At 48.1% G+C, this 15623-nt stretch overlaps 1 protein-coding gene across 2 annotated transcripts in view; it reads right to left on the bottom strand.

Moving 5' to 3' along the window:
• Positions 1-15623, bottom strand: part of SLC9A7 (solute carrier family 9 member A7) — a 130794-nt gene that overhangs the window by 26740 nt on the left and 88431 nt on the right. Inside the window, exons 11-13 of one of the 2 annotated variants that reach the window (XM_039216779.1) lie at positions 14263-14374; positions 10250-10403; positions 2509-2568 (exon numbers count right to left, since the gene is read on the bottom strand). In XM_039216779.1, coding sequence (XP_039072710.1) covers positions 2509-2568; positions 10250-10403; positions 14263-14374 — 326 coding nt within the window. The remainder of the gene's footprint in view (positions 1-2508; positions 2569-10249; positions 10404-14262; positions 14375-15623) is intronic. The other variant, XM_039216780.1, reaches the window with a different exon arrangement.

Raw genomic sequence — 15623 nt, forward strand, 5'->3', positions numbered from 1 at the left:
GGCCTCACCGAAAGGCCTGACCAAATTGTGGGGCAGGGCAACGAGATTACGTGATCTGATGGGCGTGAAACACAGCACGGCCAAGGCCACGGCAGTCCAGGTCTGCCCCTCATGATGTCTCCTTTCTGTACTGCAAATTTCGAAACAGGTGTAACGAGCCTTCGTAAGTGGCTTCCAGGTCAGTCAAGACCAAACAAATGGACTTCGCTGGCCTACAGGAAATAGGAAGACTGTGCGTAGGAGAAAAGGTCAAGTATGAAAATAAAACCAGATACAATAAAAGCTGCCAAATGAAATTTGGCCCCCTCTCTTCATTTAACGAATCTCTATTAAGAGGGGATAAAAAAAAAAAAAAAAAACTTGTTTCACAAGAATCCAATTCTGTGTCACAAGAACTGCTTAGAATGACTAGGTTGTGACTTTTCTCATTCAAGTCCTGGCAATGGCAATGACAGTGGAACCATTTATCCTGGGCCCGCCAGGGGCCAGGCCAGAATGCAACACAACAAAGCACAAAACGTTGAAATGACTCGATAAACTCACAAAAGTAGGGCCCCCCTAACCTCGTCTCAAACTTGTAATGTTCAACATTTTGTTTGGGGGAACTTGGGAATGATTCTAGATCCACACTGTCCGGCAGAACTTTCTGGGACCGTGGGAGTGGTCTAGATCTGCGCTGTCCAATGTGCCAGCCCCGGGCCACACGCGGCCAGCCACTGAGCGGTTGAAACGTGGCCAGTATGACTGAGGAACTGCCTTTGAAATTTCATTCAGTTTGGGGCGCCTGGGTGGCTCAGTCGGTTAAGCATCTGACTTTGGCTCAGGTCATGATCTCACAGTTCGTGGGTTCAAGCCCCACGTCGGGCTCTGTGCTGACAGCTCAGAGCCTGGAGCCTGTTTCAGATTCTGTATCTCCCTCTCTCTCTCTGACCCTCCCTTGCTCACGCTGTCTCTCTCTCTCTCAGAAATAAATTTAAAAAAAAATTTCATTCAGTTTCCCACCAAATGAGAAAAAACAGCAAGTGAACAAGTGTGCTCGTTCTGGAATGAATACATGCAGAAAGAATGTGAACAATGATTTCCCTTCTGGTATAAGTACCTTGGGATTTCATGGCATTTTACACGGCAGCTGATCCCAAAATGTGAATGGCTGAGGTCCTGAATAATTAGGAGGACCATGAGACACACACCTTCACGTAAAACACCAGATCACAGTCTGAATTCTCTCATGTCCCGGGGGATAATAACTTGTACTTTGCCCAAAGGACCTTCCTTCCTGAAGGTGGGGTATTTCAAAAGAAAGGGTTTCCTCTGCAACTTAACTGGTACCTCGAGTCAGGTCTCCGAAAGTGAACATGTGTGTCTTTTTTACAGTAGAAAAGAATGTGAAGCCAGGGAATTTAACAGCTTCCTTTAATTATCGGCACATCATTACACTGTGTCTGGAGCCTGGTGATATCGCAGTGAACATGCCTGATGATTGGAATCGCTATTCTCTCTGCTGCCCTTTCGCAGTGGCGAGAACAGAATTCAACCCTGTTCTTCAGTGGTTTATCTACCGGCCCGGCCCTGAGAATCAGATCAGGAAGGACGCGTGCTGATAAAGATACAGGAAGGAAAAAAGCAGCATTAAAGTCTTTGCTCTGCTTAATCAACATCGTCACTCTTAAGCATAATCCAATCATAAACTTGGATGGACACCGAGAAACAAATTGCATTAAGAGAGTCTTTATCTTCTGGCTTAAAGAACAACAACTGTTTTTATATCTTCTGATTCCCCATGAGGTACAAGTACACAAATAAACACTTCAAAACCTAAGAGAGCATTGGTGCTTTGTTAAGATGGTATAAGCCATACTCTTCCAGTCATGGCGGAAATATAAAATTCTAGCTCCCTTGGGGCGCCTGGGTGGCTCGGTCAGTTAAGCGTCGGACTTCGGCTCAGGTCCTGATCTCCTGAGTTCGAGCCACGCGTCGGGCTCTGTGCTGACAGCTCAGAGCCTGGAGCCTGCTTCAGAGTCTGTGTCTCCCTCTCTCTCTCTGCCCCTCCCCCACTTGAACTCCCATCTGTCTGTCTCTCTCTCTTTCTCTCAAAAATAAATAACCATTCAAATTCTAGTTGTCTTTAGGAGTTAAAAGCCTTGTCTACTAGATCAGAAGGAAGACTTTGTGGGACATGGATCTGTGGCTCTGAAAACGGACTGCTCTCAACGCTACGCTCAGTGGTAGAACAGGGGAGACACCTGCCATCTCCGGCTTTGGTGTTGGCACCCATTGTCCAAGATGCGGGGCAAGGGGACAGAATCTCAGGAACACCGACACATCGATCAACCCAGAGAAAGGGCGGAGAAGGGGTTAGACTTGACTCCTTTGCCAGAAGGGGCAGGGGGCTGGCGCACACACGGAGGAAGAAAAGGGACAAAACAGCATGAAGAGAAACATCTCAGGTTAGGAGGAGGAGAGAAGCCAGGCCCGGTTAATTTGTTTCTGAGAGTGCCCCTGTGTCACCTGAAGTACTGCCAGCAGCGTTCGTTCTGGTCCTCTTCGGAGGGCTCCTCGACGCCAACTCTGGGCAGCAGAAAAAGGGAGTGTGAGTGTGACGGGGACCATGGCGGGGGGGGGGGGGCAGGAGCTCTGGACACGGGACCTAGACGACGTCCGTCCATCAGAGAACAGGCTGGCTCACCACGAATATAGATCCGAACCCTCTCTTCAGCTGTCCCCATTGTCTAAGAGCCAGACAGGCCGCTACGCTTAAATTCAAAGCAACGATGTCAGGAGCCGGCTCAAATGAGATCAACTGGGAGGGAAGGCGAGCCTCTCAAAATATAATGGAAGGAAATCAGAGGAATGAATGCAACGCATGCATCATGAATTCACACTTCTCAGGAATTCGTCCGGCTTCATAAAGCAAGATACGTCCATACGCAAAACAGGAGACGAAGTTGTCACTCAACACATATTTGAAGCGTTCACACAGATTTTGACACACCTTGGACAGAAAGAGCAAAAAGCACCACGTGACTGAAAACAGCAACAGTATGGAAGAAGACAACGATGGCGTTTTGTTTTGTTTTGTTTTGTTTTTTGACACCAGTAAACACGTTGTCCCCAGGTTCAACTTGAAGGTCAGGAACCCAGCTTCTACTATTCTCTTTGCCTCGTGCCGTAGAGCTGGCACGGTCCATTTGCACCTCCCTTGACAATTTCTGGGTTATTCGGGGTGCATTTGAACTTAGCCATTGTACTCCGGGAGCAGGGTTTCGCAATCCCAGCCCTCTTGACATTCCGGGCCCTGGCCTCTGCCGACAAGGTATCAATAGCATCGCGCCTACGCCGTTGAGGCGACCAAAGTATCTCCAGACACTGTCAAATGTCCCCTGGGAGGCAAACTGCCCTTGGTTGAGAACCACTGTGCTAAATTGGGTGCAATGCCAATTGGGGGCGCTATTGCCCCATGGGTGTGAAAATTGGGTCTTGTGAGACAAAAAAAGAAAACCCCTTTAGATATTACAGTGATTTATAGCCCTCTGAAGCACGATAGTACATAAACGGGTATATAGCAGATCTGTGGTATTCAAATTTCAACTGGAAGAGGTCATTGGGAAAAAAACATTTTTGAAGGGCTCCTTGCTGGGGGGCGGGGGGTGGGCAACAGTGGTACTTTTAACTAGTCGCACGTTCAGAACGTGACTGAAACCAGACTCCGTATTCTCCGGGAGCACTGAGAGACTCTAACAAATTCCAGAAAAGCACACTGGATTCCACCAATGTAGGATTCACTAAGCCTCAGAACAACTTCTCAAGGAGAAAGACTAATGCTTACCCTCTGCTAGATGGTACGATGAACGAGCGAATTCTTTACCACATTCATTCACCACCCTATGCGGTCCTCATGCTATCGTCCCCATCTACACCAGTGAGGAAAGTGAGTTGAAGAGGCTGAATAAGCTGCCCAAGGTCACAAAGGTAGAAGAATGGTGGCACCGAGAGCCCTTAGAGCCCAGAGCCCCAATTCCCTCACCTCACAGAATGGGCCCTTTGATTACACGCTGGCGTCCTTAAACTCTTTTAAAATAATCCAGTTACAAATGCTATTACATAAAGGGCTCAGGGCTTCTCCCTGCCTTGATTCTTCAAGTTATCTCGCCAAGAGCTTTATCGGAAATTCTCCGTCTAACGGGATTACCCTTACTTGTCCTTGAGCGGTTGCGTTACTGCACGCTGGGGTGCGGAGGGCACCTGTGCGCTAGATTAGCTGCGCATGCCCCATCCCCCCCCCCCAGTCACCACCACTTCCTGTGCGTGTCACGTGAAGCTGGGGGCTCCGAAGAGAACAGCCACCATGTCGCCAAAATGTGCTCTGGGCACATATGCGACTCCTCTGCTGAAATAATCCTGTGGTCCTCTTTTTTTTTTTTTTTCCAAGTGCCAAAATCACGTCCTTTGTGAATAACAAGACCTGCTCAAGAGACTAAGAGAAATATGCAGTCTGTGCATTAACAGAAAACCACTGGAGCGTTTTTTGCCATTACGTTTTAAAATATCAATCACAACAATACCAATTTAAAAAGGGAAGCTGGATTTCTGGAAAGCAGCAACCCGGCTGTGGGTTTGTGTTGTATTCGTTTTTATGTTCTACACAGACAAGAATTTAGCCATGGTTAAAAATCACAACTAACTCCCAAGGGGCGCCTGGGTGGCTCAGTTGGTTAAGCGTCCGACTTCGGCTCAGGTCATGATCTCGCGGTTCCTGGGTTTGAGCCCCGCGTCGGGCTCGGTGCTGACAGCTCGGAGCCTGGAACCTGCTTTGGACTCTGCGTCTCCCTCTCTCTTTGCCCCTCCCCTGCTCCACTCCACTCTCTCTCCTGCTCTCTCTCAAAAATAACTAAGCATTAAAAAAAAATTTTTTTTCAAAAGTCACAACTAACTCCTTATTATTTATGGTGGAACTCGGGGCCCCACCCTGGGCTTCTGATTTTGAGCAGCCACTTAACACTTCATCAGGGCCTCTGCCAGCACCCTAGACAAGTAAGGAACCAGTAGGTATTGAGGTTTTAACCACACTGAACTTCAGGGGGGGTTCTGATTTAGTTTAGAATCAGAACCTGGTTCACATAAATGATTCATGGCCATCACGTAACATCACAAGCCACACGCCAGAAAAACCAATCAAACTCATAATTTTATTTCTGGTGTAATCTCTGTGTCAGTTTCTACACTTACGTAATCACTATTTATACACATCTGGAAAATGCAATGAACTAACGCCATGTGTATTTTTCACCAATTTGCTTCATGACGCTGTCTGGGTGGAGTTGGGACAGAAAGAAGGAAAGAATAAAGATAGGGGCAGAGACTGGTGAACTAAAAAACAGGAAAACAATACAGAAAATCAAGGAAATGAAAAGCTGGCTCTTTGAGAAGATCAAGAGTGTCGACAAACCTCCAGCAAGACTGAACGAAAAAAAGAGAGAAGACACAAAGTACCAGTATCAGCAACGGATCCAGGGGTATCACTGCAGAGCTCACACACATCGAACGGATAATAAGGCAATGTTAGAAACAATATAAACACGACAACTTAGATGAAATGGCCCAATTTCACACACTACCACATTACCCAATATGAAATGGATCATCTTAATAGCCCTAGGAGTATTAAAGAAATTGCCTTCACAGTTTAACAACTCCTGAAAAAGAAGTCTCTAGAACCGGATGGTTTTACGTGAGAATTCCATTCAACTTTCAAGAAGAATGAACACCAATTCTACACAATCTCTTTCAGGAAACGGAAAATCAGGGCACACGTCCCACCTCACTTTGGGAGGCCAGATTACCCTGATACCAAAAACAGACAAAGGTAGTACAAAACAAGAGAAAACTTCAGCCCAATATCCTTCGTGAGCCTAGACCGCAAAAATCCTTAACAAAATAGTAGCTAACAGAATTCAGCTAACAGAATTTTAAAAACTCCACACCATAACCAAATGGGGTTTGTCCCAGGGAAGGAAGGCTGGCTCAATATTTTAATTAATCGGTGTAACCCACCATATTAACAGGCTAAACAAGAAAAATCATACGACAGTAACACTAGGTGTCGGAAAAGCATTTGAGAAAATTCAACATCTGCTCATGATAAAAAGAAAAACTCTCAAAAATCTAGCAATAGATAGAAACTCCCTCAACTTGATGGGGAACATCTATAAAAACGCTGCAGCTAGTATTATATTATACTTATTGGTCAAAGGCGGAATATTTTTCCCTTAGGACTGCAAACAAAACAAGGATGGCAGCTCATGTCACTGTCACTCGACATCATATTGAAAGTCCTAGCCAGGGCAGTAAGTCAAGAAAGGGAAATGAAAGGTACTCTGGTTGGAAAGGAAGAAATAAAACTGTCTGTTTGCAAAAGAAGTGATGGTCTACGTAGGAAATCCCAAAGAATTTATAAACAAAACCAAACAAAACCCTTCTAGAACTAACAAATGAGTTCGGCAAGGTCACAGGATACAAGATCAGCATACAAAAGCCCACTGTATTTCTATATCCTAGCAATGAGCATGTGGAACCTGAAACTGAAGACAGAATAACATTTCTAATTGCTCAGAAGAGAAGAAATACTTAGATACAAAGCCCACAAACCACGCACAGGCACTGCATGCTGGAGACCATAAAACAGTGATGAAGGTCGTCACAGGCAATCTAAATTGATGAAGAAACATGCCACGTTCACGAATTGGAAGACACAACAGAAAACAAGATGGCCGTCCTCCCCAAACTTCCTTATAGGTGTAACACAATTCCTGTGAAAACTCCACCAAGAATTTTTCTTTTAAAGACAGACAGGCTTATTCCAAAATATATATAGAAAGGAATTAGAATAGCTATGACAGCTTTTTTCTAATGTTTTATTTATTTTTCAGAGAGAGAGAGACAGCGTGAGCAGGGGAGGGTCAGAGAGAGAGGGAGACACAGAATCTGAAGCAGGCTCCAGGCTCCGAGACGTCAGCACAGAGCCCGACGTGGGGCTCAAACCCACGAACCGTGAGGCCGTGACCTGAGCCGAAGTCGGACATTTAACCGACTGAGCCACCCAGGCGCCCCTAGCTATGGCAGTTTTGAAAAAGAATAACGTGGGAGTGCTCACTCTACCTGATGCTAAAGCTTATTATATAACTATAGTTAGCAGGACAGTGTGGAGGGGGGACCGCGGCCATCAATGGAGCAGAATACAGACAAACCCACACGCATCAAGCCAACTGATTTTTGGCAGAGGAGCAAAAGTAATGCAACAGAGTAAGACTAGTCTTTTTAACACATTGTGCCGGAACAACCAGGTGGCCAATAGGCAAATAAACAAAACTAATAAAACCTAAACCTCAGCGTCACAGCTTATATAAAAATTAACCCCAAATGGACCACAGACTGAAATGTCAAGCATAGAACTAAAATAACTTTTAGAAGATGACACAGAAGAGGGGCGCCTGGGTGGCTCAGTCAGTTGAGCGTCCGACTTCAGCTCAGGTCATGATCTCACAGTTTGTGGGTTCGAGCCCCGCGTCGGGCTTTATGCTGACAGCTCAGAGCCTGGAGCCTGCTTCAGATTCTGTGTCTCCCTCCCTCTCTCTCTGCCCCTCCCCCACTCATGCTCTGTCTGTCTCTCTCTCTCTCAAAAGTAAACATTACAAAAAGAAGATAATATGGAAGCAAATCTTCAGGGCCTAGGGCTTGATAGAGAGTCCTTACATATAACACCAAAGGCACAATGCATAAAAGCAAAAAAAAAAAAAAAGATAAATTGCACTCCTTCAAAATTAAAACTTCTGTTCTTTGAGGACTCTTCTAGAAGCATTAAAAGACAACATACAGACTGGGAGACAATAGGTGCAAACCACATCTCTGACAAAAGCCTTGTATCTATGCTAAATAAAGAACCCTCAAAACTCAATAAAAACAACCAAACAATCTGATTAGAAAATAGACAAAAAGTTCGAACAGGTGTTTCACCGAGGAAGACAGATGAATGGCAAAGAGGCTCATGAAGAGATGTTCACCATCATTAGTCGTCAGAGGAATGCACGTGAAGGCCACAGGGAGGTGCCCCCCCCCCCCCCCGTTACAACAACTAGGATGAAAACTAGCGGCAACACCAAATGCTGACGAGGAGGCGGGGAGACTAGGTCTGTCACGTAGCCGGTCACACACACAGTCGTTCCCGGGCCGCTCAGTGTGTGCTAGCTGCTATGTCCTACGTTATGCCAGTATTTCCACACTCCAGCGATCATGTGGGTACACGCACAGCTTGTGTGCCTCGAGGAAAGCTGCCCACACTCTCAGCTCTGGGTCGGGGAGGTTTAATGGCCCGGTTTTGAAAAGGGTTACCGGACACTGCAAAATGTCCCCAGTCCGCCCCCTACTCTCAGGGAAAGATTATTTGGTCCTATATATGTGGGGGGGGGGGACAAGGGGGCTTGGAAACGAGCAGGGAAACCACACATGATTTAATCGCGCTCTGTGCATCCAGAGCACAGAGCATCGGAGCAGAACATCATCTCAGACGTCACCGAATGCAAAGACCGTCACCTGTGCAGGGTACGAGCCTCCTTTCTTGCCCTCATTCTTCCACAGAACAAAGACGGTACCATCGTAGGCCTCAGAGTTATAGCGCCAAAAAAATCTGGCCGCTTTTTTCTTGAGGTTTATATTCCCATGATGAATTCTTTTCCCTAGAGATTCATGCCAGGCCATCAAAATTCTCATCACCCCCCATGTCATGACACGGCGGCGGTCCCTGACCCAGCCAGCCTTCTTACAGGTGGTGGAGCACGGTGGTTAAGGCTGCGCACTGTGTGCCAAGACTGCCTGGGCTCAAATCCCGGCTCATCCACCTAAAGCTCTGGGACCTGGGCAAGTTACTGCTCGCTCTGTGCCTCAGTTCTGCCCGGAAACCACACGACTGGCTTCTTTAGAGGGATGTTAACGAACACTGTGTTCACATCCGCGTGGTATCCCATACGCCAGCATCGCGAGTGGTAGCTACGACACGGCTGTCACTGACACAGTGACTCGGCTGCCACTGATGCGCCCCACCTAGGTCTGCAGACCCGCCGGGGCACGAGGCTGAGCCTCGCTAGCCCAGAAACGGTGGGGCTGGCGGGGGCCAAGGCCAGCAAGCCCGGCCTGCCACCGATACAAAAGTCCCAGGCGGTGGGGGAGACTGTTCTCTCAAATGCCAGCTTTCTCCCAACTTCCGCGTGTCCCCCCCACCCTGAGATGCCTGCGAGATCTCTGTGGGTCCCCTCTCCTCCCAAGGTAGGTGTGCTCGGCAGGCCGACAGGCCAGCACATCCTATGTTCCCGAGAAGGGAGGATCGCCGAGCCAGGAAGAAAGGAAGAAACAGCGCCACCTTGTGGCTTTTCAGGGAATCCTTCTTCGCACCTAAGCGCCGCTCGGGTGCTTTCTCTTTCCCTCTTTCTGCTCGCATTCAACCTCTGCGGCCCCAAAACTCAGGGGCGCGGTGGGGGCACCTCCGGGGAGGCAGAGCTTCACGTTCAGGAAAACTGAGGCCCCAAGACGTGACGGGCTGCTTCGCACCAGAGCCAGAGTTAGGCTCTGGGGCTCTGGACCCCTGTTCCGGGCTCCTCTTGCCCGTACGGTGCTGGGGCTCAGGAGCACTGTCTGGGATCCAAACGCTCTTTAAAGCACAATCAATCTGAGGTCAGCGCTCTCCATCCTGACACAGCTGCCAAACCACAGGCAGGGGACATCCATGCGGCTGCAACGAGTAAGGGTGCCGCAGGAAGCGCCACGCCTCTTTGGTGCACGCAGGCGAGAGGAGACACGGTTTCCTCTGCAAAACAACACTCTATTTGCCTCTTTTTATTTCTTCTTATCATCTCAGGCGGCTGAGCTTCTTCTGAAGGCCGCGGGTTTGATTTCGGAGGAATGTCAAACGCCAGACGCCGCCAGCACCTTTAAGGCTTTTTGAATTCTGGCCCCTGTCGCTGTTCTGGCAACGTCCAGGTGTTTCTAACGCCCTGGGTGTTTGTATGGATGAGCATTTTCCATGGCAACCCTTCTTCTCGCGGAAAACTCAGCGCCCCGGCTTTTTAGTTATCGCCTTTTAAGCCCCCCTGCAGACCCAACAAAAGCACCCGAAAAACCTACCACGCGCTGAGCGGTCTCACCCTGTGTGTGGCCGCAGGGACACAGTTAGATGCAAAAGTGGCCGTGCTTGCCAACCGACCTTATGTTGAGCCATGACAACATCGGAGTCGTGCCTCCGCCGATGATCCAGACGGTGAAGAAGACGATGAGGAGGGTGGTGGTGAACATCATCTGGCGCGCGTACGATGCCGTGTCACGGATGGCCAGCGCAAATGCCATCGCGCCCCTAAGGCCTGCGGGGACCGGGGAGGAAGATCTGGTTACAACGGGCGAACGACAACGTGACCTCGGACGTGTGGCTGCCCCTCGGGGCTAATAAACTGTAGCCGCGTATGTTTCCGGAGTCAGGCTGTCTTATATTCAGAAAGAGGGGCCTTAAGGGAATGTGGTCTTCTCTTGTTTGAAGTTTTCTTTTGCACACTGTCCAGGTGTGATGAGAAAAACACTGCACTGCTTTGTCCGGAACATTCTAGAACAGTAACACTCTTATCACTGAGATCATTCTGCTTAGTAACATGAAGTAAAAAGAAATGCAAATGAGCAGTACGAACATAAGCTCTCTAGTCTGTGATCCAGCAAAGCTACTCTGGCAAGTAACACTACAACCCGATCTACAGAGAGCGTCGGCAATTTTTTTCCGTCAAGGGTCAGATATGAAATATTTTAGGCTCTGTGGGCCAAGAGGAAAAGCCAAGGATATTTTGTAGGTACTTACATAGAAGAGAAGAAAAATAACACCCAAATTTCTACAAAATCTTATGGGCAAAAACCAAGAATAGAATAACAGTACAATTCATTGTAATACAGGGGTTATTAGTGAAAACAATGGGATTCTTTTGGAGGGCTGTATTTCTCTTCATTGGATTTCAAAGTTAGTGTCCTCTATAGTGAAATGGGTTGTAAATGTCCACCTTGGAAAGCCACTCTTAGCCATGGAGTATATGAAAATACACAGCTGATCCTTCTTCTACATTAATGGGTATTATTAAGATTAAGCGCCAAACACTTACGGCGAGCACAGCATAGCCTGGAATGAAGTTGAATCATTATGTTGGACATCTGAAACTAATATAACACGATGTGTCAACTGTGCTTAAGAAAAAACAACCCTGTGAGATATAAATTAAATGTACGCAGTTAAGTATATTCATATTTGCGCTTAATTTTCAGAGCAGATGCTTTGACCTACACAATGCAGCACTCACAAAGGGATTGAAATGGTAGTGAAGAGAGAGAGAAATAGCGTGCGAGTGGGGAAGGGGCAGAGAGAGAGAGAGGGAGACACAGAATCCGAAGCAGGCTCCTGGCTTCGAGCTGTCGGCACAGAGCCCGATGCAGGGCTCGAACTCACGAGCCTTAAGACTGTGACCTGAGCCGAGGCTGGACGCCTAACTGACTGAGCCACCCAGGTGCCCCAGTAGTGAATATTTTTAATATAATTCACAAATATTTGTTCTCCTTTTATGTGAGTTCTCATATTTTCATCTTGTTACATTTTAATTGCATTTAATAAGATGTTGTTTACTTAAAAGATTAAGCTCCCACACTTTAATGTTTACCTTTCTAAGCTCTTTTGTTCCTTCTTCATTCCCTACTCAGCATTTGTTTTACAATAAAAACTGAATTCGTGGTCTTTAATAGCTACTTGGTGTAAATTCCTGTTCACCGTGGGCCAGACTGCATATATCATGAGAGAATGAAAAGTGATAACCATGGTATCTGTTTGTGTATTCTCCCGGCTTTTTTTTTTAAATTTTTAATGTTTATTTATTTTTGAGAAACAGAGACAGCACAAGCAGGGGAGGGGCAGAGAGAGAGGGAGACACAGGATCCAAAGCAGGCTCCAGGCTCCGAGCTGTCAGCACAGAGGCCGACGTGGGGCTCAATCTCACGAACTGCGCAATCATGACTCGAGCTGAAGTCGGACGCTTCATCAACTGGGCCACTCAGGCGCCCCCTGCCTTTCCTAATAATTTGGTAAATTCACTAATCTGCGAACTTCGCAATTCACTAAAAAATAACTCAAAATAGTCACATCAAAGGGGCACCTGGGTGGCTCAGTCGGCTAAGCAAGCATTCGACTCTCCTCTCAGATCAGGTCATGATCTTGCGATTCATGAGTTCGAGCCCGGCACTGGGCTCTGCGCTGGTGCTGCGGAGCCTGCTTGGGATTCTTTCTCTCTCTCCCTCTCCCTCCCCTGCTTGCTCTCTCTCTCTCTCTCTCTCAAGATAAATAAACTTTAAAAAAGACTTCCGTTAAAAAACACAGCCAAGTTAGTATTTTCTATTATTCCATACTTGTGAAGTAACATACACATCTAGATCACCCTACGGCCAGCTTTGTCAACGATCAATACTTCAGCCTCTAAAGGGATGTGGTCTCAAAGAAGAAAACTTGGGGGTCAGGGAGAGACAAAGTGTGTTGCAGTTTTATTTTATTAGATAAATATCGTAAGCAATATGGAAGTGAAGCCCCAAGTATTTCGTCTGGAGTTCCTTTGATGGTGAGACTGTTTCCAGAAGGAAGTAACGTTTATAGGAGATACCTTTAAACAGCACTGTGTACGGCCTTTTAGTCCAGAAAACAGTGGATGTATTTTAAGTTTATCTCGGTGACTGAGTTCTCTCCAACTCATTTTGTTCTTTTCCACCAGAACTTTTTTTTTTTTTGGTGGGGGGGGGGCGCCAGGGTGGTTCAGTCAGTTAAGCAGCTGACTTCGCCTCAGGTCATGATCTCACAGTTTGTGAGTTCGAGCCCCGCATCAGGCTCTGTGCTGACAGCTCAGACCCTGCAGCCTGCTTTGGATTCTGTGTCTCCCTCTCTCTGCCCTTCTGACCTCCCATCTCAAAAATAAATAAACATTAAAAAAAATTTAAAGAACTTTCTTTTTTTTTAATGTTGATCTTATTTTTGAAGGAGAGAGCAAAGTGGGGGAGAGGCAAAGAGAGAGAGACACACACACAGAATCGGAAGCAGGCTCCAGACTTTGAGCTGTCAGCACAGAGCCCGATGCAGGGCTTGAACTCACCAAGTGTGAGACGATGACCTGAGCCGAAGTGGGACGCTTACCCAACTGAGCCACCCAGGCACGTCACTTTGCCTCTTACCCTGCACCTTCCCATATCCCCCCCTGCCCCGCCCACCACAGGACAGAGGTACTGTTAAGGGTCACCACAGCTTTTTGCCCCATCTCCTCTGTCTGCTTTACAGAGAGGACCTAACTTGGGTCGTGTTTTTAACACATGACGCTTACTACCCTTACACACCATCTACTCATGCCAATTGCTCTCTCCTTTCTTTACCTCCATATATTTTATTCTCTTTTCTCGCCTCAGCGGCTTCTGCACACTTTTCAGATTTATAGTGGAGAGGGGAGCATCTGGGAGACAGTGTAAATTAAGCAGAACTACCACAGCCATTAACTTCTGGTTTGGGGCTCATCTTCGCTTACGCGAGTGTATTTTACTTTTTGCTTCACGGGAAGTTGGAGCTAGGAGAAACCTCCACCAACTGGCTCCATTTCATTATTTTACAAGAGTGGATGCTGCAGCTGGGAGGTACTGAGGGATGCGGCCTGTGTTCTCTCATTAAAGACCCATCTCCTGGGGCGCCTGGGTGGCTCAGTCGGTTAAGCGTCTGACTTCCGCTCAGGTCATGATCTTGCAGTTTGTGAGTTCGAGCCCTGCGTCGGGCTCTGTGCTGATAGCTCAGAGCCTGGAGCCTGTTTTGGATTCTGTGTCTCCCTCTCTCTCTGTCTCCTCCCGGCTCGTGCTCTGTCTCTCAAAAATAAATAAGCATTTTTAAAAATTAAAAAAAAAAAACATCTATCTCCCTTCTAGTTTTAGGTCTGGAGCCCTTCTGGAAGAGTAAGGGTTATGCACATCAACTAGAAAACAATCAAGCACTTTAAATACTTCTGTATCTCCAGGTCCCCTGAGCGGAAGTCGGTCTACTCAGCGCTGTGGGAGAACACAAAAAGAGCCAGGGATTTTTAACTTCTGTCTTTTTAACGAACCTTATCAATCATATTTTGGTCACGCTGACACGCCTGCCCCAGAAAACTCATTTTCGTTGCATTCCTGGGTTTTTACCTGAAAACATCATCATGTGTTGGAAGTTCCAGCCGATCTTATGCCTTCTGCCCAAGTTGAGGAAGAAGGAGAGCGGGTAGATGTGTGCGGCTCGGCCCAGGAAGATGGCAACCTGGCCACCAGGTGGAGGTTAAGGGCGCAACGGGTTTCGTGAATGGCGGCTTCGCACGGCCATGACCCAGCGCTCACCGCACCGCGATCAGGAGGGCAGTGCGAGGCAGCCCGGCCATGACCGAGTCTCCCTCGGAGCGAGCCTCAGCTACAAGCGGGAGTCAGCTCGCCAACGTTCCCAACCTCCTGGCTCCCCGACGTAATCTCCAGCCCCCGTTGGCACTTCTTGATTTAATTACGCTGGCGTGGACCACGTCTCCCGTCTACCCAGACACGAGTCCAGAGATAAGCCCAGGAACCCCGGCAGGAGTGGGGAGCTGAGAGAGGAGCACACGGTGGCTTGGGCTCTGTTAGAAGGAAGTCACAAGAAGAACACATAACCTGTGGGGCAAGAGCTCATAAGCTTTAGTCGGAAGTAAACAGGAGGGGCTCGGAATGATCAGGAAGGTGTTACGGCCAAGAGGTGGGGACACATGGAGCACTTGGGACACTTCAGCTGCATCCACGTCACTTCCAGGACTCAAGAGGGGGGAGATCTGTCTACCCGAGTGGCTCAGATGCCTTTTGGAGGCGTGAGCCCGTGGAGGCAGAGGGGTGCGGACGGGGAGCTCTGCCAGGGTGAGCAAAGAATTCAGGGAAACGGGCCATTCTTCACTGAACAGAGCCCAGCAGGGGGCCGCACGCTGCCCTGGTCACAGAAGGAAACTGCCGTGGGACCCGCAGGGACAGGGAGCTTCCGTTCCAGCCGAGTGCCAGCTGCCCGGGGCCGCAGCTGTTTCAGGCAGAAGTGAGGGCGGACCCGTCTCCTGCCTTCTCCAGGGTAAAGGGCTGACTGCTTCCCTGCTTTTAGCTTTTTTTTTCCCTCCTCATTTTGGTTTTGTGTGTTGTGTTGTGCTGTTTCGAACGGCAGGAAAACAGGGAGTGCTCAGAAAGCACGATTCTAGCCCAGAAGCCAGGCAACGGTGCAGAGTGGTAAGTGGCGTGCGGGATTCCCGGGGGACCCATCGTGCCTGTCCCCAGTGAGACTTCATCTATAAACGAGGGTGGCAATCTCACTATGGCTCACAGAATGCTGTGCTAGGAACACAAATCCAGAGGACGTGCAAGGACATCTTGCTGAACCGAGAATAAAAAACAACGATCCTCTCACATCTGTAGCCATCAGTCTGGTGAGTGTGTGAATCCAAGCGATGAGCCCCGGTGGGAGCAGATTAACACTCTAACCGGAAGGCCTCCACGTGGCACTGGGC

The sequence above is a fragment of the Hyaena hyaena genome, unplaced genomic scaffold, assembly GCF_003009895.1.
Source record: "Hyaena hyaena isolate Hyena2069 unplaced genomic scaffold, ASM300989v1 scaffold_658, whole genome shotgun sequence".
In the NCBI taxonomy this organism is placed as follows: Eukaryota; Metazoa; Chordata; class Mammalia; order Carnivora; family Hyaenidae; genus Hyaena; species Hyaena hyaena.